Raw genomic sequence first — 22,164 nt, 5'->3', positions numbered from 1 at the left:
TTCATGAACTATTAAGAAGTGTATGTGATGGAGTACCCCTTGTGGCACAACAGAAACAAATCCAACTAGGAATCATGAGGTTCTGGGTTCCATCCCTGGCCTTGCTCAGTGGGTTAAGGATCTGGTGTTGCCATGAGCTGTGGTGTAGGTTGCAGATGTGGCTCTGATCCAGCATTGCTGTGGCTGTGGTGTAGGCTGGCAGCTGAAGCACTGGTTCGACCCCTAGCCTGGGAACCTCCTATGCCAGTGGGTGTGGCCCTGAAAAGCAAAAAAAAAAAGAAGTGTATATGATGGCTATGTTGAACAGGGGGATATAGAGTGCCATAGCTTACAGATCAATGGTTAGTTATCAAGTAAGCAAGATACTTGCGGGAACATCCAGGAATAGCACTGTTACATGGGGCAGGGCCCATGTTTCTGGCTCACAAATCATTAGATCATATTCTCAAATGACTCTTTTTTTCCTATCATTTACCGTGTACACTATACTACTGACTAAGTTAAGTGCTATTTTAGAGTGCTGAAAAGGCAGTGAAAAATCATGATTGAACTAAAATAATCATAAACCTTTAAAAAATACAAATTTTAATTTCATTTTCAGTGCAATCTAAAACTAAATTCACGTTAAGTGCTTACCTTGGTAAGTGAGGTCACACTTTAAGAAAAGGAAATAGTGATATAGGAGGAAAAAACTGTTTATAGGTTTAAGAACACTCTAGAATCCGAGTAAATTCACCAAACACACGTAAAAATTCAATTTTATAACTGAATTACCTTGCTCCCCTCACCAATTTACTAGAGACTGGTATAATCATCAAAACTTACAACATGAACATGACTGCCTGTTCTTTTCCATTTGCTTTCAAATGGAAATGAATGCTTACCGGAAAAACAGACCCAATATCCAATTTCTCATACATAAGCTCTGAAAGAGATTGGGTCCCTCTGTATCTACAAATAAACAACACGAGTCTAGGTACCATGGAATTGTTTAAATGATCAGTTCTCAAGGTATGGTGGTTCTCATCATTTATCCATGTTGTAGCACGTGTCAGAATTTCCTTCCTTTTTAAGGCTGAATAATATTCCATTGTATGTATACACCACATTTTGTTTTATGCTTTCATCCAGTGATGGAAATTTATGTTGCTTCCATCCTTTGGCTATTGTAAATCATGCTGCTATGAACGTGGTGTACAAATACATCTTTGAGATCCTGCTTTCAATTCTATGGAGTATATATATCCAGAAGGGGAGTTGCTGGATTTTTTTTTTTTTTTTGGTCTTTTTAGGACTGCACCCGTGGCATATGAAAGTTCCCAGGCCTAGGGGTCAAACCCGAGCTGCACCTGCCAGCCTATGCCACAGCCACAGCCACAGCAACGTGGGATCCGAGACATATCTGCCACCTACATCACAGCTCACAGTAATGCCGGATACTTAACCCACTGAGCAAGGCCAGGGATCATATCAGCATCCTCAGGCATACTAGTCAGGTTCATTACTGCTGAGCCATGATAGGAGCTCCTCGAAATTCTACTTTTAACTTTTTGAAAAACTGCCATACTGTTAGAAATTGCGGATTTTTAAAGGGCTAATTTAGTGATCGTGTTACAAATGTTGGTTTGTGCATCTACGATTTCATGCCAGTCAGATCCCAAACTAGAAGATACTAGATGCATTGAGGCAGAGGAAGTTTCAGCCACCACTGGTGTAGGTACTGTATTCAGTGAGATCATAAAGGATTAAGCATGTAGAGAGACCACTGTAGAGAACAGTTTATAAAGGCACATCCCATCTGGAAAGTTGACTGTGCAAGCAATGGTTACAGAGAAAAATACCACTAAATTTCTGAAACAAGGAATAATCTCACATAATCATTGTGTTTCAGCACAAGCTGTGTCTCCACTAACTGATGAGCATATCAAGCTCTAGGCATTTAGTTTGCAGTGGGTAAAATGAGAATAAAGCCTATCACAGTGCAGAAGGAAAGATCCAAGTGCATGTGAGGCTCTCTCACCATAGCTAAAAACATTGGGAAAAAGAAACTAAAAAGCATTTTGAGATTCAAATGCACAAAATAGATGCAAATTATTCTGACAGATACAGAAAATAACAGACTATAGCAACTTTCTTCACTTAAAAAGGCTAATTACAAAATATTTTAAGTATATAAAAATATAAAACTTAATCACACACCCCTTTAGCACAGCAAAGAAAACCATCAACAAAACCAAAAGGCAACCTACTGAATGGGAGAAGATAATTGCAAATGACATATCTAATAAGAGGTTAATATCTAAAATATATAAAGAACTCATCACACTCAATATTTTAAAAGAATTAAAAATGGGAAAAAGATCTGAATAGACATTTTTTCAAAAGAAAACATACAGATGGCCAAGAGGCATATGAAAAGATACTCAATATCACTAGTCATCAGATAAATACAAATCAAAACCACAATGAGATTTCACCTCACCCCTGTCAGAATGGCTATTTATAAAAAGAAAACAGTGTTGGCAAGGACATAGAGAAAAGGGAACCCTCTGGCAGGAATGTAAATCGGTGCAGCCACTGTGGGAAACAGTATAAAGTGCCCTCAAAAAATTTAAAGTATGACTAGTATATGATCCAGCAATTCCACTTCTGGGTATTTATCTGAAGAAAATGAAAACACTAATTTGAAGAGATACATGTACTTCCACATTCGTTGTGGCATTGTTTACAATAGCCAAGATATAGAAGCGACTTAATGTCTATCAATAGATGAATGGATAAAGACATACACATATACACACACATACACACACAAACACAAACACACACAACGGAATGCTACTCAGCAATAAAAAGAATGAAATCATGCCATTTGCAACAACATGGATGGAGCTAGTGAATATTTATGCTAAGCGAAATGTCAGAGAAAGACAACTACCACAAGATTTCACTTATAGTGGAATCTAAAAACCAAAACAAACAAAACAGGAACAGATTCATAGGTACAGAGAACAAACTGAAGGTTGCCAGAGGGGAGGGGCTTGTGCAAATGGGGAAAACAGGTGAAGGGCATTAAGAGGTACAAACTTCTAGCTCTAAAATAAGTAAGTCATGGGAATGTAATGTACAGCACAGGGAATATAATCAATCATATTGTAATACACTTTGTATAGTGAGAGATGGTAGCTAGACTTGTGGTGGTCATTCTGTAATGTACAAAAATATCAATTACTATGTGGTACACCTGAAATTAATATACTATTGTAAGTCGGAGTTCCCGTCGTGGCTCGATGGTTAACGAAGCCGACTAGGAACCATGAGGTTGTGGGTTCAATCCCTGGCCTCGCTCACTGGGTTAAGGATCTGGCATTGCCATGAGCTGTGGTGTAGGTCACAGATGCGGCTGGGATCCCGCATTGCTGTGGCTGTGGTGTAGGCCAGGGCTACAGCTCTGATTTGACCCCTAGCCTGGGAACCTCCACATGCTACAGGTGAGGCCCTAGAAAAGACAAAAAGACAAAAAAAAAAAAAAATATATATATATATATATATGTGTGTGTGTGTGTGTGTGTGTGTATACTATTGTAAGTCAATTATATTTCAATTTCAAAAAAATCAAAAATTACTAAAAATTTTTCACACACCTATATATATACACCACCTTGACTTAGAAATTCAGCACTACATATATAGTTGAAGGCTCCTGTCATCTCCTCTTAATTCTTCTCCACTCCTATCCTTCAAAGAGGTAACTTCTCAATTTATTTGTAATTTCCATACATATGTCTATCCTTTTATAACATATATGCATAATAAAGCATTGTCTTGCATGTGATCATATTTTGCATAGACGGCATCATACTGTACAGATGCTTCGGTAATTTGTTTTTTCCCTCAACATGGTTTTTGAGACATATTGACAGTGATATAGAAAGCTCTGGTTAATTCATTTTAAGTGCTCTATAACATTCCATTAAATGACTGCATCAGAAAGTATTCTTCTTCTGTTGGTAGAGACTTACCAATCCCTCAGTGGGAGGGGTTATTACAAACACCATTAGCATAAACTTTCTTTTCTTCTTTTTAGGGCAGAACCTGAAGCGTATGGAGGTTCCCAGGCTAGGCTAGGGGTCAATTAGGAGCTGTAGCCAAAGGCCTATGCCAAAGCCACAGCAACATGGAATCCCAGCTGCGTCTGTGACCTACTCCACAGCTCATGGCAATGCCAGATCCTTAACCCACTGAGCGAGGCCAGGGATCAACCTGCGTTCTCATGGATGCTAGTCAGATTCCTTTCTGCTGAGCCATGACGGGAACTCCTAGCACAAACATTCTTGATTACATCTCTTACGCATGCCAAAGATTTTTTTTTTTTTTTTTTTTTTTTTTTTACTGTACACATTTGGATACATAACTGCTGACTCTTGGTGACATGCTCCTTTGATATTGTAAGGTGTTGCCAAATTGATCATCAAAGGGTAGTGCCAATATACTCTTCCATCAGCAGTACCCACGTTTCCCACTCCACAGCCTTGCTATTGGTATAAGGACTTCTAATTGTTGACTATGTGATGATGTGCAGTGGTATTTCCCTGTATTGTTTTGGTTTGTTTTTATATGAAACTTTATTTAAAAAGAGTGAGAAGTGGCCTAGAAAAAAGAGAGGGAGCTAAACAAGGGAAAGCGGGGAAGAATCACAAGATTTAGAGCTGTTGTTATAAAGGAATTTCTGATGATGGAAGAAATGGTTCATTCAAACAACTTCCTCACTGTACACAACAGCCATTCTTTTCCCCAAAGCCCCTTTTGAGGACAGATGCATTTCTTGTATCTGCCCAAGTCACTAGCCAATGGCATCCACATCTACTGTCCCATTTGCCTTAAGTGAAGATCTGATTATTTCTATAATGCATGAAATAAATCAGAAAACAACTGTTATAGCAATTTCTTATTTTCAGCAAATGTATATCTTGGCATAGAGTCTCATTATTAGGCACATGATATTTAAAGAAAATTGTGTTATCAAAATGTTAAGGGAAAAAAAGAATATCAACTTCCCTTTCTCAAAGTGCAATGATCTTTTTTTTTTTGAAAAAAAGTAAATATGTCATTCTTAAGACAAGAACAGAGTACTTGTAATTTAAAACAGATACAAATCTTATTACAAGGACATGATTTGATTAGAGTCTAAATATCCTTTCATACAAAAACTCAGACTTAGATTTTAAGTACTTGTATGCTTTTTATCAATTATCTTTCAGGAGCTTAAACTTAAAAAAAAATTTTCCCCATGATTTCTTTCTAAGAATTTGCTGCCTATGAAAAACTGTTCTCTTCAACAAAGAGCATAGATGAAAATAACACTGGTACAGCTGTACCTTCTGGATGTCCAAAGAATCAACCAAAATGAGGATAGATATGCGACAAGAATAGCATTCTCATTCTTCCTTTGCCCTGTGACAACAGGGAGATGCTTGGCTTTTTTTTTTTTTTTTTTAATTTGCATTGCTTTTCAGGGCTACACCCATGGTGGCATATGGAAGTTCCTAGGCTAGGGGTCAAATCGGAGCTACAGCTGCCGGGCTACACCACAGCCACAGCAACACAGGATCTGAGCTGCATCTTCAACCTACACCTCAGCTCACAGCAAAGCCAGATCCTTAACTCACTGAGCGAGGCCAGGGATCGAACCTGCAACCTCGCAGTTACTAGTCAGATTCGTTTCTGCTGTGCCACAACAGAAACTCCACATTTGTATTTTATTTGTCAACTCCTACATACTATATTATGTATAAATATCTCTTGTTCTGCCTTATTTCACATAGGTTTTCCTGGTAGATGGCAGGGCTAACAGTTACACCCTCTGACTATCTTCAACATTTCTGTATTTTAAAACTTAAAACACACACAAACACACACACACACACACACACACACACATAGACTTTCCTCAGTAGCAGAACTGGAGGAACTAGGGCTCAGAGGAAATTATTAGACTGAAAAAAATCTTTCTATCCCAGGCCTTTGTCCTCTGTAACCAGATATCTATTTGGGTCAGATACCTATTTCTAAATAAGCAAATGGCAAAAGTTTAAATTAATGGAAGGAGGAAGACAAAAGAAGGGATAAATGTTGCATGAACAACTCAGGATATATGGTTCACAGGTTTTTCTAAATGAACACACTTAGCAAGAGTGTCTGATACCCTTCTAACTAGAAGTAATTGCAATAAAGTTGAGTGGTTAAGTGGGGGTGGGCTTTGGAGACAGACATACCTGGTCTCAAATTTTCCACATCGCCTTGGTAAATGATTGCATTTACTAGTCTCAGTTTGCAATCCTATAATTTGGTGATAAGATACATACCTCACAGGGATGTTTTAAGAATTAAATGTGAAAATGTATGTAGGCAAAGCACTTAGTACCTAGTACCTTGTACATGCTCAATAGCAAGTAGCTATTATGTACAAGATAAATGGATATATTTTAGATAGACAAGCCTCTTTAAAGAATTATTTTAGTCAAATACCAATAACACTCTTATCCAAAGGCTAGCTAAAAGCAATTAAATAAATGAGTTTATTTGTCCCACACAAATTTCTGATAAGATTACCTTTCTCTCAAATGCAATTTTAAAAAAATTTCCTAGGAATGAATAGCCATAAAATTAAATCACCAGATAGCAGTGGGGCAAAAATAAAAGTAGTGTGGTAGCGTGAAAAATGTCCAACACAACACTGCTGGCTTAAGCAATACAAAGAATATAAAATAGCAGAATAATAAGAATAAATAAAATAATCTCACTCCTTCATCAACTGCTAATCTACCAAGTTTAAAATGGTTAATTAAAAATACGCCATCATTGGAGTTCCCATCGTGGCACAGTGGTTAACGAATCCGACTAGCATCCATGAGGTTGCGGGTTCAATCCCTGGCCTTGCTCAGTGGGTTAAGGATCCGGCATTGCCATGAGCTGTGGTGTATGTTGCAGACGTGGCTCGGATCCCGCGTTGCTGTGGCTCTGCCATAGGCCGGCGGCTACAGCTCTGATTAGACCCCTAGCCTGAGAACTTCCATATGCCACAAGAGCAGCCCTAGAAAAGATAAAAAAGCCAAAAAACAAAAACAAAAAACAAAAAACCACCATCATGAAATGTATGATACATCAATTAAAGGGATAAATCTGGGCTGAAATTAAAGAGTTTTCTTGAATGACTCCAACTGAAAAAACCGATTTCGACAGAATTGGGGAAAATCTCTTAGAACTCTTTCAGAGTGTTCTAGAAAGTGACAGCCTATCAATCCACAGCAGAGTACCTGGCAGGCAGGGCAGTAAATGTATTTTCTAAATGACACTCCCTAGATTTTTTTAGAAAAAGCTACACAAGCTTTAGATACTCAAATAAAAGCAAAATACAACTAATTTTTTTTTTTGGCTTGGATTTGAGGTTAGAAATCTTCATATACCAATTCTTCAGCTATTAGAAGTATAGTTCTGGGTTTTAGGGCTCTATGTCCCAAAGTTGGCTTTGATTTAGGAACCTGAAGCTATAGATGCGAAAAAGCCACAATGAGCTAGATGGACGTTTCACAAAGGAAATGAATGATATCAGGTTCACTGTAAGTTATGTGCTGAACTGTTAGATGCTTTTCAAAGCATCCCACAGTGTAAAATCACTTGGCCTTGCAAATGCATTTTAGGCAATCTTTTTGGATGGAGGAAATACCATCCTATCATTAAGTTGCTATAGGAGAGAGAGTGCCATGGGACATGCTGAATTCTGTAGACAAACATGGTTAAGTTTGTCTTCTCTCTTTCCCACTGGAATTGAACTCATATTCCAGCGATTTCCTGGTGACAGAGAATTTCTACTCAGAGAACTTCCTGTAGGAAGCATGTTGCTAGTTGAAGACAGGTATGCCCAAGGAAATCCCCAGTGGAGACACAGCAGGAGGCTTGACCCTGACCATAGCTTATGCAATCTCCTCTTTCTCTGGCAGGTGCTCTGACAACTTCCTATTCACACAGTCTTCTCAGCTGCAACTTCAACTGGAGCTCAGAACTCCACGCTAAGTTTGTTTGTTTTTTTTCCCCCTACGTGTATATCATCAAATGTCCACACTGAATTTCAGAGAAACCTCACAACTCAACGAGTCACTGTTGCATAATTACTGGATTGACAAAAACATCCTTTCCCAAGCACAAGCCAGACAATTTTTTTTTTTTTTTTGGATGGTGGACTGGTATCCCTAAAACTCTGGTGCCTAAAATAAACATTTAGTAAACAAATAAGGTACCTTCAGTGACTGGAGAGAATCTGCATTAGTATCACAGTAGAGGATGATGTTGTTGGCCATGCTGAAACTTTCTCTCACTCCAAGGTGGTAAAATAAGGACGGCTGCCGGAAGGCATCACTCATCTCCACTACGGCAATATCTGCAAACAGAAAACAAAGTCCTCCAAAAGATGACACCTAAATAATGCCCAGGAAGCACATTTCGGTTTCAGTAACTTAGTATTCGAAGAGGAAATGATAGGGATTGTCCCTCTTCATTTACCACTGAATTTTAAATGAGCCGTTCTACCGGGAAGTGGTTTTACAAACTGCAACAAACCTGACTTCTTTTAAACAAGAAGAGGATCATATAATTACTGGAAACTAAGGAGAACCTGCAATGGTGGGGAGCAGGGCTACTGTTCTCTGCTAAATTTCAACATTGAAAACAAGTTAAATAAGCTTCTAGAAGGAGACCTGTGGGAAATTATAAGTAAAATGAGATTTTAAAAAGCAAAATAGGTAAGATTATGACTCAGTCCAGAGCCATGTCTTTTACTTTATTTTATTTTATTATATATTTTTCTTGCTGTGCCCACAGCACATGGAAGTTCTCGGGCCAGGGATCGAACCTGTGCCACAGCATCGACAAAAGCCACTGCAGTGACAATGCTGGATCCTTAACTTGCTGCACCACAAGAGAACTCCCAGAGCTGTATTTTATAATTAATTAATAATATTTAGAAAGTCCTTAGCAAGTATAATCAAGAAAGAGAAAGCAAAGGTCTAGAAATTAAGCCTAAGAAGAAGACTATAACCACTGATACAAATTCTTCCAAAGCTTATGGATGACTAACACCAAAGTAGTATAAACATGATACCAAAATTTGACACTGTCACAGAAATAAAATTCAGAGTAGTCTCAAAGTCATTATTCAGACAAAAACCAGAAAGAAAAATGAGCAAAATGCACCAAGCATTATACCATAAGAATACCAGATCCTGAGTTTAAAACGTATTTTGGGAATGCAAAGATGGCTCAAGGGAAAAAAAAAATCAGTATCCCCAGTGATGCCCCAAGTACTTTAATTAAAATTCAAAATCCATTTCTCACTAAAAAAATAACTGCAAACCATAAATATAAGGGCACTTCTTTAAAGTGAAGAATAATATATATTTCATAACAATTGCCAGCTTTGTGCTTATAGGTATCCCCATGAAAATCAGGAAAAAGACAAGGCTGTCAGATATTCTCACTACTAGTTGGCTTTCTGAAAGTCCTAACTAATGCAATAAGATTTCACAAAGTATGGAAATATAATTTTTTAAAATAAAATACACAATTATCATTACTTGCAGATGTTAGGATTGCCAACCCAAAAACTCCAACAGAATCAGTTAAATAACTACTCTAAGCAATAATACAATTTAGAAAGATGTCAAAATGCAAAATTATGAAAAGCAAGAGCTTCCTTTATAATCATAATAAGCTTCTGGGAAATATAATAGCTAAGCAGATCCTACCTACAATTAAAATGAAAATGTTAACATACAGCAAATTTAAAAGATAATGCTAATTCGTTTAAAATATGTACAATATGTGACAGACAAAAGGTTAATATCTTTATAAGTCATCTCATTGGTCAATTTAAAACAAATAAGCAACCATAAAATACCATATGATATCACTTATAACTGGAATCTAATATCCAGCACAAATGAACATCTCCTCAGAAAAGAAAATCATGGACTTGGAGAAGAGACTTGTGGCTGCCTGATGGGAGGGGGAGGGAGTGGGAGGGATCGGGAGCTTGGGCTTATCAGACACAACCTAGAATAGATTTACAAGGAGATCCTGCTGAATAGCATTGAGAACTATGTCTAGATACTCATGTTGCAACAGAAGAAAGGGTGGGGGAAAAAACTGTAATTGCAATGTATACATGTAAGGATAACCTGACCCCCTTGCTGTACAGTGGGAAAATAAAAAAATAAATAAATAAATAATAGTAAAAAAGTAAAAAAAATAAAATAAAATAAATAAAACAAATAAGCAACCATAAAAATATTACAATAGAAAATTAAGCTATGGACATTGCAGGCAAAAATCACAAAAGTATAACCAAAATGATAAATAACTATACCAAAAAGTATTCTATATCTCATTACTAATAAATGTACATTAAACCAGTAGTAAAGTGCCAAGTTTTTTGCCTAACAAATGGCCAGAAATATTTCAAAATACCTAACAATTTTTTTTAATTAAATTTTTTTTTTTTTAGTTTTAGGGCCAAACCTACAGCATATAGAGGTTCATAGGCTAGGGGTCGAATTGGAGTTGTAGCCGCTGGCCTATGCCACAGCCACAGCAACGCCAAATCCGAGTCTCCGAGCCGCATCTGTGACTACACCATATCTCACAGCAACGCTGGATCCTTGACCCACTGATTGAGGCCAGGAATTGAACCTTCATCCTCATGGATGCTAGTCAGATTTGTTTCCACTGAGCCAGGAAGGGAACTCCCGAGAAATGATGCTCTTACATGCTGCGGGGAAGTGTGAACTTTTTAGGAAACTTAAATCCTTAAAATTATGCACACACTTTAATCCAACAATTCCTTTCCTAAGAATTTAGCCTGAGGCAATTCCTATAAGTGTGGAAGATTTAAGTTTATACAATGAAGTATACACAATGAAATATTATTTTTACAGTAACAAGGGAAAATGCTTAAATATTCATCATTAGGTAAATGGCCACGTATACACACTGAGATATATATATTATATGAATTCAGATAATGTTATGTTATATAATTATTGAAAACTAGTTTATAGAAGAATATTTAATAATGGGGTAAATTCAAGCTACATTAAGGAAAATATGAAAATATAATATATACATTATGATGTATAGCATACACATTAAATATTATGTATACATTATAATGAATGCATTATTATACATATCTATGTGTATACATGTACATGAATAGAAATTTTTGGAAAGTTATACACAAAAATGCAAACTGTGCTAATAGCTGGGTAATGGAATTATAAGTTAACTTTTCCTCTTTATACTTTCTATATTTTTTACAATTTCTGTTATGAACATTGATTACTTTCGGAATTTAGGAACCCACCAAAATATAAAAAGAACATAGAAGACCTGTGTGACTGAACGTAAAACCAAAGCGAAGCACTTTTGTAAAACGAACACAGCCCCTTGGGAGGCTGTTTGATACAATCAGACTTAGGATGTGAAATTAGAACCTACATTCGGTGAAGGAGAAATAAATCAGATCAAATGGAGGCTAAAGACACAGAAGATTTAGTGAGGTTATTAAAGGGTATGACTGGTCAAAGGAGCTTGAAAAGATTCTTTTCAAGGCTAAACACGACTTCAGAGCTCTTTATACAAAGAGTTTTCTTTTGGGGTCCTTAACATTTCTACAACAAAAATCAACACATGAAAAAAAATGAGTCACGCATCCCACCCACAGGCCCCATCTGCCTCCTGCACCCACACAGCTTCCTTCTCCCACAGATGCCAGCCACCCAGTCAGCCCCATCACTTTAAAATCAAGAGACAGCAGAAAATGTGGCTGAAAGGAACCAAGCAAAACAGTTGCTGATGAAAAATAAATGAGAGTTACTCAAAGAAAAATACGTATCTAAATCAAAGTAGTGACAAGAGGGGGGAAATGGGTTCTTTCCAGAGAACTGACTCGTGGAATTTGATGTTAAAATAAAATTAAAACGCTGCAGAAGGCTTTCAGATTAAAAGGAAAACTAGACACTTAAATAAATGGTACAAGCAAACTAAGGTATATTCATTAGACTTGAACATCTAAACAGGAAGAGACCTATTTTGGAATGTCATGTAGGAATGCTTTTAAATAAAGATGCTTATTTGCAGGGTAATTTTAAAATACCATGATACAGTATGACAACTCAGAAGGAGATAGGCATTTTTCCTACTCCAAATTCAGATGAGTGATTTGTTCTAATATAGTTGTGTTTTTTTCTTAATTTATCTTTTAATTTCCAAAGAGTAAAATTCACTGATCTTCTTTGGTAAAATGTTCAAAGCATGTGCCCATTTCTTTATAGTCCAGTTTATTTTCTTATTGTCAGTTTTGTGTGTTCTTTACATTACCTGGATATTTTCCCTTTCAGATTTGTGATTTACAAATACTTTCTCCCAGTTTGTGATTGGCCTTTTCATTCTGTAAACACTGTCTTTAGGAGAGCAGAAGTTTTTAACTTTAATTAAGCCCAATTTATCAACTTTTTTTTGTTTACAGATGGTGCTTTAGGTGTGGTGTCTAATAGAATCTTTGCCTAACCCAAGATCACAAGAATTTTCTGTTTTCTTCTGAAAGTTGTAGAGCTTTTTTTTACATTTTACACTTAAGTTCATGATCCATTTCAATTTTCTTTTCCAAAAATTTTTGAATTTTCTGTTCTCTTCCATTAATCTAAGTGTCTACCTTTTGGCAATACAGATGCTCCTCGACTTACAATGGGGTTATATCCAGATAAACACATCGTAAATTGAAAATATTGTAAGTTGAAATGTATTTAATACTCTTAATCTACCAAACATGACAGCTTAGCTCAGCCTACCTTAAACATGCTCAGGACACTTAGATTAGCCTGCAATTGGGCAACATCATCTAACACCGGCCTATTTTATAATAAAGGTGAATACTCATGTAATTTATTGACCATTGTACTGAAAGTGAAAACAGAATGGTGTATGGCTACAGAAAGGTTGTGTTTCATTGTTCACCCTCGTGATCACCTGGCTGACTGGGAGCTGCTCAGCATCCCAAGGGAACGGTACCACCAGCCCAGGAAAAGATAAAAATTTAAAATTTGAAGTACATCTTTTCCTGAATGTGTATCACTTTTGCACCATCATAACATCAAAAAATTGTAAATGGAGCCATCGGCAACCATCTGTGCCACGTACACTGTTTTGTCTATTGTCGCTTTATGGGAGGTTCTGCAATCAGGCTGTGTAAATCCTCCAACTCTTCTGTTTGCAAAATTGTTGCAGCTATTTTAGTTCTTCTATTTGCTTTCCTGTATCAATTTTAGAATCAACCAGTTGATAGCTACAAAACATTCCCTCAGGATTTTGACTAGAATTATGATGATTCCGCAGATCATTTCAAGGAGAACTGACATCTTAACAATATTGAGTCTTTCAGTGCATGAATACGGCATATCTCTCCACTTACTTAAGTCTTCATTGATTTGTCCATCAGTATTTTGTAATTTTTTTGGTAATTTTTAATATATAGTTCCTGCACATATTTTGTTAAATCTATACCTAAATATTTCATTTTTGGGGTTCTATTGCAGATGGTACTCTTTTTAAAATTTCAAGTCCCAATTGTTCATTGCTAGCACATAAAATGCAGGGTTGTTTTTTTTTTTTTTTTTCGTCTTTTTTTAGGGCTGCCTCTGCGGCATATGGAGGTTCCCAGGTTAGGAGTCAGACAGGATCTGTAGCCGCCAGCCTACACCACAGCCACAGCAACACAGGATCCGAGCCTCATCTGCAACCTACACCACAGCTCATGGTAACGCCGGATGCTTAACATACTGAGTGAAGCCAGGGATCGAACCTGTGTCCCCATGGATTCTAGTCAGATTCGTTTCCGCTGAGCCATGATGGGAACTCCACAGTTGATTTTTTTTATACTAACTTTGTATCCTGAAGTGCTACGAAACTCACTTATTCGTTCAAGGAGCTCTTTTTTTTTTTTTTTTTTTTTTTGTACATGCTTTGGGATTTTCTACATGGACAGTCGTATCTGTAACTAGAAATGGCTTTATTTCTTTCATTCCAATCTGTATACCTTTCATGGTTCTTGTTTGCTGGTCAATTGTTCTGTTTTGCCTTGTTACATGGGTAGGACTTCCAGTTACACAGCATTTTTTTAAACAATACTATTTCATTATCTAGCTAAAGAAAATACTATTATGGCTACCTTCAAACTCTGATGGATATCTTTTCACAAGTGGTCAAATAAAAAGGTGAAAATTACCTTCCTTGTGAAATGATCCTAAGACATGCTAAACATGTGAAAGATGATGTAACTGTAACAAACTAATAAGCAACTGGTATTCCTCATGCTTGAAACCTACTTATAAGAGGTACAGTTTATCTACTTTATTTCACAAACATATGTTTAGTAATTACTGTGTCCAGGCACTATATGCCTTTCAAATATCAAATCATTTAATCTTCATACTATCCTTTTTGTAGTAGGTAATAGAATTATTTTAGGACGCTGAGGTAGAGAAGGTAGATGTAATCAGCCCAAAATGAGTCTGGAAGTGGTGGCACCAGGATTCAAACCCAGGTAATCTCGGAGTTCCCATCATGGCTCAGTGGTTAACAAATCCAACTAGGCACCATGAGGTTTCGGGTTTGATCCCTGGCCTTGCTCAGTGGGTTAAGGAGCCAGCATTGCCGTGAGCTGTGGTGTAGGTCACAGACGAGGCTCAGATGTCGAGGTTGCTGTGGCTGTGGTGTAGGTCGGCAGCTACAGCTCCAATTAGACCCCTAGCCTGGGAACCTCCATATGCTGCAGGAGCGACCCTAGGAAAGACAAAAGACAAAAACAAACAAAACCCCCAGGTAATCTCACTGGAGAATCCATACCCTAATTCCTTTTTTTTTTTTTTTTTTGCTTTTTAGGGCCACACCCCCAGCATTTGGAAGTTACCAGGATAGCGGTTGAATTGGAGCTACAGCTGCTGGCCTACATCACAGCCATAGCAATATCAGATCCGAGCTGTGTCTGTGACCCAAACCACAGCTCATGGCAATGCCAGATCCTTAACCCACTGAGCAAGGCCAAGGATTGAACCTGCAACCTCACGGATCCTAGTCGGGTTCGTTAACCACTGAGCCATGAGGGGAATTCCCCATGCCCTTAATTTTTAACTGGGCCTCACCCTACACTTACAGGAAATGGAGGTTCCAAAGATCACAACACAAATAATATGCAAAAATGGGTTTGGGGACTGATGCATTAACTCCTGCAATGTATTTCATGAGTAAATGCACTTCATAATTGTCTAATTGTGTTTTTGTGATAATACTGTGAGTAAAATGGCCATATTTAAAATTTTAAGGCTAAGTCAGTTACTTTAAAATATAGACAAACATATGAAAATCTCTTGCAATTTTAAATAAACAAATTTTAAATCTTGCAGTTTCTTTCCTTGTTCCAACTCAATTAATGCTAAATGGAGCATCAAATTAGATTTGCCAGGGGTTTATTAAAGCATAATACACTTCCAGGACAATCACATAAAACTATTGTGTTTAATTGCATTTCGGCCAGCAAATGGCAGTGGTTCATGGTCTGTGTTACTTTTTTAATTTAATTTTTGCTTGGTAATACCATATCTGTTAGTTAAATATCCCACAAGAGCTGCTGCTGCTTGTAAAATGTCGAGATGAAGGAAGACACGAATGTTTAGTTACTTTTCATTTATTCAATTGTTTTCCTTAGGCACCAGTGTCACTGATGACAAAGAAAGAGGCCAGGAGCGATTCAACGTTTTCTACAGTCAAGAAGATGCTCTAAATTCCAGAGTCACTGGAAACTTCCCAAGTTATCACACAGAACCAGCCATCCAGCCATGATGGATTAATTCCAACAATGACCCACCAGTGTCAACTTGACTAAACAAACATCCTGAGTGCCTGTTATATAAAAGGTTCTCTGTTGTCTGATATCTGTTAAGAAAGTTAAAAGACAGTTGCTGTGGCTGTGGCATAGGCCAGCAGCTGCAGCTCGGATTCGACCTCTCCCCACGGAACTTCCATATACATGGGTGGGACTCTTAAAAAAAAAGAAAGAAAGAAAGAAATTTAAAAGAAAAAAATTAATGAGATATATATTTTGCCTTCTCTTGTGGGTCAGAAACACAACCTGGCAGGTACCAATACAAGGCAGAATGCGGCTGGAGCTAGAGAAGAATAAGAGGTGACACTCAGAGGGCAGAGAGGCCAGCACTGGTGGGATGGATGATAGAAGCCAATGTGGGTGAGGCATGAGCTGGTAATGGAGTCAGAAAGTGGAGCACCTCAAAGAGCAAATGAAAAACAGCATCCCTGGCACATCAGAGGCACTGCAGAAGAAGCCAAGGAAAGGAAGGGTGTCTGGGGTTTGGTCAGGGAAATGAGAAAAGCACAGTAGGAAATTAAGTCAATTCCCAATGGGAGTCTCAATGAATAAACCAAGAAGGATTCTCTAAAGAGCAGATACTAACTCTCCAATGATCACCCCTTCCTCATTCTTAAGGAAGCATCACCTGTATTCTATTTTTTCTATCTCATGAATGAATAAGGGCTATTTACAACTAATCTACTGTGAAAAGTACCAAAATGTTAGTACCCCAGAAGAGACTCCTGAAGACTCAAAGTCAGTTTTCTAATGTCTGGTAGGGATACAATATTGAGAAATTTCAAAACTTTTACTGTATAACTAGAATTGTTGAGATTTTCAGGAAGGATAGAAAAAGAATCCATCACCACTATTGTTTTGAATTGGCCATTGTTTGGCAATTTCTGCTATAAATTACTACTCATTTAGTTTCATTAGCATCCCTTTATTGTATATTATTTGGTTAACCCCATCATGTATAATGATACATATCTGTGTCAACAATAGATTTGGGACCATAATTTCCTCATCACTAAAAGCCAATAAATGTATGCATAGTGATTCAAACATGAGTCATTCTTATGTTGCCCAGGCAAATGTGTATATAATCTCTCCACCCCAGCCCTAATTTGCTTGTTTAGTGCTTGTGTGATTATTATACCGAGGTACTGGTAACCTGAAAAGTGAAGCCCGGGAGGTAAGTGATCAGAGGGAGGTTTTGTACTTCCAGAGGTGGGTCTTTTAAAAATGTTGAGAGCCCCCCGAACCTACTAAAGGAGGGCCAGGGCAGGGAGCGGGGAAACTAAAGAGAAAGAAAGAGCAGGAGGAAAAGGGGAGGAGAGAGACAGGGAAAGGAGAACCAAATAAGATTGGTGGTGTAAGAATTTAAAAGTCCCCTTGCCCAGGCAAAGCTGCATGAGCTCAGTTCACAATGCACCAAGTTTAGAGAATGCAAGGGGGAAGGAGCACATCTCCATAGGAAGTCCCCAGCCCAGAGTTTTGGGAGGGAGCAAGAAGCACAGCTGGCTGCCAGGAGGAGATTCAGCCTCAGAAAACCACACCACAGAAGTGAAAAGCTGGAAGGGAAACCTCCATTCTCCAGTGACTCCTCTCAAGGAGTCATGAATGTGCAATGACTTAAGAGGAGTCATGAATGTGCTAAAAGACAGGCAAACTGTTCCATGACTTCCAAGGCTTGAACCCTAATTAGGTTTCTGGCTGGATGACATTAGACAGGATCTGAATTTGCTGAGGCTTCAGTTTCCTCAACCATAAATTGAGGAAAACAACATAGGTATTTGTTGTCAGATTACAGCAGCAGACACAGTAAACTCTCAATAAATCGTCATTATATGGTGCCACTACAAGAAATGTTCATAGGAAGCACTTAGAGCAATTTTCATAAAAGTGTTTTTGAAGATAATGGTAATATATAACTCAATGCCACCTGATGAAGCCTTAGATGAAAATGCATAGAAATGATGTTGAAATCAAGTTATGAAGGCACAGAAAGCCAAAATCAAGAATTTTGACTTGATTTTATAATCAATGGTGATTCATCCATGCCCATGAGTTTTGAGAAAGGGTACAGCAGCAGGACCAAAGTTTCGTAAAGATGAATTTAGAATTTGTGGATGGATGGTGATCAGAACAGACTAGAAGATAGGAGACAAGTTAAGGAGTCATTCAAGAGACAGCGTGCACCTAAACTAATATAGAGACAACATGGTGGGAAGCCATGGTGGGGAAGCTTTGGAGATTTATTGGATGTAGGATAATCAAAGAAAATTAAAAACGATTCTCTATATGCTGCAGGTGCGGCCCTCAAAAAGACAAAAAATAAAAATAAAAATGATTCTGTTTCAAACTTGAATGATTAAGATGATGACTTGTCATTAACACAATAAATGACATAAGAAAAAGAAGAACTACTTTTGGGTAGTAACTTGATTTTGGATTGGGACACGCTAAACATTGTGTGTGTGTGTCTGACAGCTATCTTTTGTATCTCAGCAGAAAAATCAGAATCAGAACGATGAGGATTAGCTGAAGCAGAACTGTAGATAAGACTGACTTAAGATAGAAATGAGAAGGCATCTTTGACTCAGGAAATCCCTTCCACTTTATATATCCAATAGAAACGCAATTAGATGTTCACCAAAAGACATGTAAAGAATGTCCATAAGAGCAGTATTTGTAAATCACCAACAATAGAAGAAATATAGTGTGTTCTATACAGACAAGAGATACCATACAGTAATGAGAATTTAAAAATCTATAACCACATGTGACAACATGATGAAACTCACGGATTGTTAAAAGAAAGAATCCAGATACAAAAAAAGTAGGTACTTTATGATTCTGTTCATATTAGGTTCATAGATGTGATAGTCCAAATCAAAATAGTGGATTCTTTGGTGGGGAGCAATGCCTGAAAAGGGACACTGGGGGAGGGGGTCTTCTGGGGAGCTGGTAAAGTTCCGCTTCTTTATCTAGGTACTGGTTACTCAGGCATGGTTACTTTGTGAAAATTAACTCATCTCTGTTCAATAATTTTGTCAAGAATGTCCAAAGAGGAGTTTCTGCTGTGGCTCAGCAGGAATGAACCTGAGTAGTAACCCTGAGGACATGGGTGCTCTCTCTGGTCTTGCTCAGTGGGTTAAGGATCCAGCGTTGCCATGAGCTGTGGTGTAGATAAGATGTGGCTCAGATTCTGTGTTGCTGTGGCTGTGGTGCAGGCTGGCAGTGGCAGCTCTGATTCAGCCCCTAGCCTGGGAACTTCCATATGCCTCACTTGCAGCTCTAAAAAACAACAACAACAAAGAGGAATGTCATAATGTCAAAAGAGGACTGTGTATAGCTTCCTGTGGCCATTTGACAAATGACCACAAAACTGGTCCCTTACAACAACAGAAATTTATTCTTTCACAGTTCTGGAGGCTAGAAGTTGAAAATCAAAATGTCATTGGGGCCAGACATTCCTCAGAGGCTCATGGGCAGAATGTGTTCCTTGTCTCTTCCAGAACCTAGCAGTTTTTGGCATTCCTTGGCTTGTGCTATGTGTACTTGTGGCAATTTGCCCTCTGCCCCTCTCTTATAAGTACCCTTGTGATGGCATTTATGGCCCATTCAGATAATCCAGGATCATTACATTGCAGAATCCTTAATTTAATCACATCTGCAATCAAAATTTCCAAATAAGGTAGTATTCACCAGTTCCAGTGTTTTGACATGGATGTTGGCGCATGGGGATGAGGGTCACTTTTCAGGCCACCACAAGGGTTACAAAGAGGTCACACGATAGGGAAGGTGACCACAGCAGAACTAAAGGGGCTGAATGAGAGGTGAGGAAACAGAGACAGCAAATTCTCCAGAAAGGAAGATTAACATTCACTTAGGTCCCCAGGAGGCATTTTTACACTCGATAACAAAACCAAGAGAGGAGACAACACTGAAAGGGATTTGAAAGGGCTAAAGGTTTTTAGTTTTTGGGTGGTAGTTGCTAGGGAGGACTAGGCACAGGTAGTTTTGGAAGTCCCAATAAAGGAGCATAGACAAAGAGGGAAATTTAGGGGACTTTGGGATATCATTGTAAGTTAATAACTGCTCTAGAAAGCCATCAGAACAAGGCATGGGGTGAGTGATTCTAATTTAAAAGGTGGTTACAAGTCCCAATCTGGGTTTCGGCTGGGTTCAAGTCCCTGCATGTGGGTTCAATTCCCAATCTGTGTTCAGGCCATTAGTGCTGTCAGTATCAGTGTGCTTGAATGTTAGTAGGAAGACTAAGGTTTTAAAGAAGGGGAGCTTATGAATAGAGACAGTCTCCACACTCTTAGATGAGGCAATGGGATCAAAGGTGAAGAGGAAAAGTCGACCTTGGGAACAAGGAGGGATACTTTGAGGACAAGAAAAAGGGAAGTAATAAAAAACAAAGACTGAGAAATAATAAAGTGGAAGGAAGAATATTGAGATCCTTCAGTTGAGGTAATGACTCTTCTAGGACAGAGCTGGGGTGCTGGTGGCCAACAGAAAAGCCCAGCCCAGGCATGGCAGGAGGAAGCCTCCATCCTGTGGACATCCCTGGAAACCTGCCTAAAAGCAGCACCACCTCTGCTCTCAGAAATCATGACCCCAGAACCTTCCTTTTTTAAGAAGGAATTTATGTCACCTGTGATAGTAAGAATGCTAACTATTCGAGCAACAGAAGCAAGATGTGAACCCCAGCCTTACAAAAACCAAAGACATTTTTTTCCTTACTTCTATCACCTAAGATAAAGTGAAGGAGTAGCTGATAAAAAGAGGGACACTAAAGAAGAGATTGCAATTTTATTCTGTTTTCTGGCTTTGGGCAAAAACCTTAGCTGGACATTAAAATCTCAGTTTTTTTCAAGCCAATTTCACTGATGAACATAGATGTAAAAATCCTCAACAAAATACTAGCAAACCAAATACAACAATACATTAAAAAGATTGCACATCATGACCAAGTGGGATTTATCCCAAGAATGCAAGGGTTCTTCAATATCCGCAAATCCTTCAGTGTGATACACCTCATTAACAAACTGAAGACACAGAAAAAGCCTCTGACAAAATCCAACACCCATTTCTGATAAAAACCCTTCAGAAAGTGGGCATGGAGGGAACCCACTTCAACATAATAAAGGCCATATATGACAAACCCATGGCTAACATCATTCTCAGTGGTAAAAAGCTGAAAGAATTCCCACTGAGATCAGGAAGAAGACAAGGATGTCCGTTCTCGCCACTACTCTTCAACATAGTTTTGGAAGTCCTAGCCACAGCAATCAGAGAAGTAAAAGAAATAAAAGGAATCCAAATTGGAAAGGAAGAAGTAAAACTATCACTATTTGCAGATGACGTGATACTATACCTAGAGAATCCTAAAGATTCTACCAAAAAACTGTTAGAGCTCATCAATGAATTTGGCCAAGTCAAAATTAATATACAGAAATCGATGGCATTTCTATATACTAACAATGAAAGATCAGAAAGATAAATTAGGGAAGCATTCCATTTACTATCACATCCAAAAGAATAAAATACCTAGGAGTAAACATACCTAAAGAGACAAAAGATCTATACTCTGAAAATTATAAGATGCTGATGAAAGAAAGCAAAGATGAAACAAATAGATGGAAAGACATACCATGCTCTTGGATTGGAAGAGTTAATATTATCAAAATGACTATACTATCCAAGGCAATCTACAGATTCAATGCGATTCCTATCAAATTCCCAAAGACATTTTCCCAGAACTTGAACAAAATATTTTGAAATTTGTTTGGAAGCACAAAAGACCCAGAATAGCCAAAGATATCCTGAAAAAGAAAAATGGAGCTGGAGGAATCAGGCTCCCTGACTTCAGACTATACTACAAAGCAACTGTCATCAAAACCATATGGTACCAGCACAAAGACAGAAATATAGATCAGTGGAAAAGGATAGAAAGCCCAGAATTAAACCCACGCACCTACAGTCAACTAATCTATGACAAGGAAGAAAGAATATACAATAGAGAAAAGAAAGACCCTTCAATAAGTGGTGCTGGGAAAACTGGATGGCCACATGGAAAAGAATGAAATTAGAACACTCCCTAACACCACACACAAAAATAAACTCAAAATGGATTAAAGACCTAGATATAAGACCAGACACTATCAAACTCTTAGAAG

At 38.0% G+C, this 22,164-nt stretch overlaps 1 protein-coding gene across 12 annotated transcripts in view; it reads right to left on the bottom strand.

Moving 5' to 3' along the window:
• MAP3K5 (mitogen-activated protein kinase kinase kinase 5) overlaps window positions 1-22,164 on the bottom strand; it is a 254,320-nt gene that overhangs the window by 141,579 nt on the left and 90,577 nt on the right. For 11 of the 12 annotated variants that reach the window (XM_085025230.1, XM_085025204.1, XM_085025224.1 and 8 more), the window contains one exon: window positions 8,298-8,437. The exons of the other annotated variant lie outside the window; for it this stretch is intronic. In XM_085025230.1, the coding sequence (XP_084881356.1) occupies window positions 8,298-8,420 (123 nt within the window). In that variant the 5' untranslated portion in view covers window positions 8,421-8,437. The remainder of the gene's footprint in view (window positions 1-8,297; window positions 8,438-22,164) is intronic. 12 annotated transcript variants of the gene reach the window in all.

Source organism: Sus scrofa, chromosome 1, assembly GCF_054392235.1.
Source record: "Sus scrofa isolate SSC_HxYL_T2T_F1_AM1 chromosome 1, Sscrofa_HxYL_maternal_Yorkshire_Landrace_v2.0, whole genome shotgun sequence".
NCBI lineage: Eukaryota > Metazoa > Chordata > Mammalia > Artiodactyla > Suidae > Sus > Sus scrofa.
Note: the sequence above shows the minus strand (reverse complement) of the source record. Positions and strands in the feature narration are given on the sequence as shown.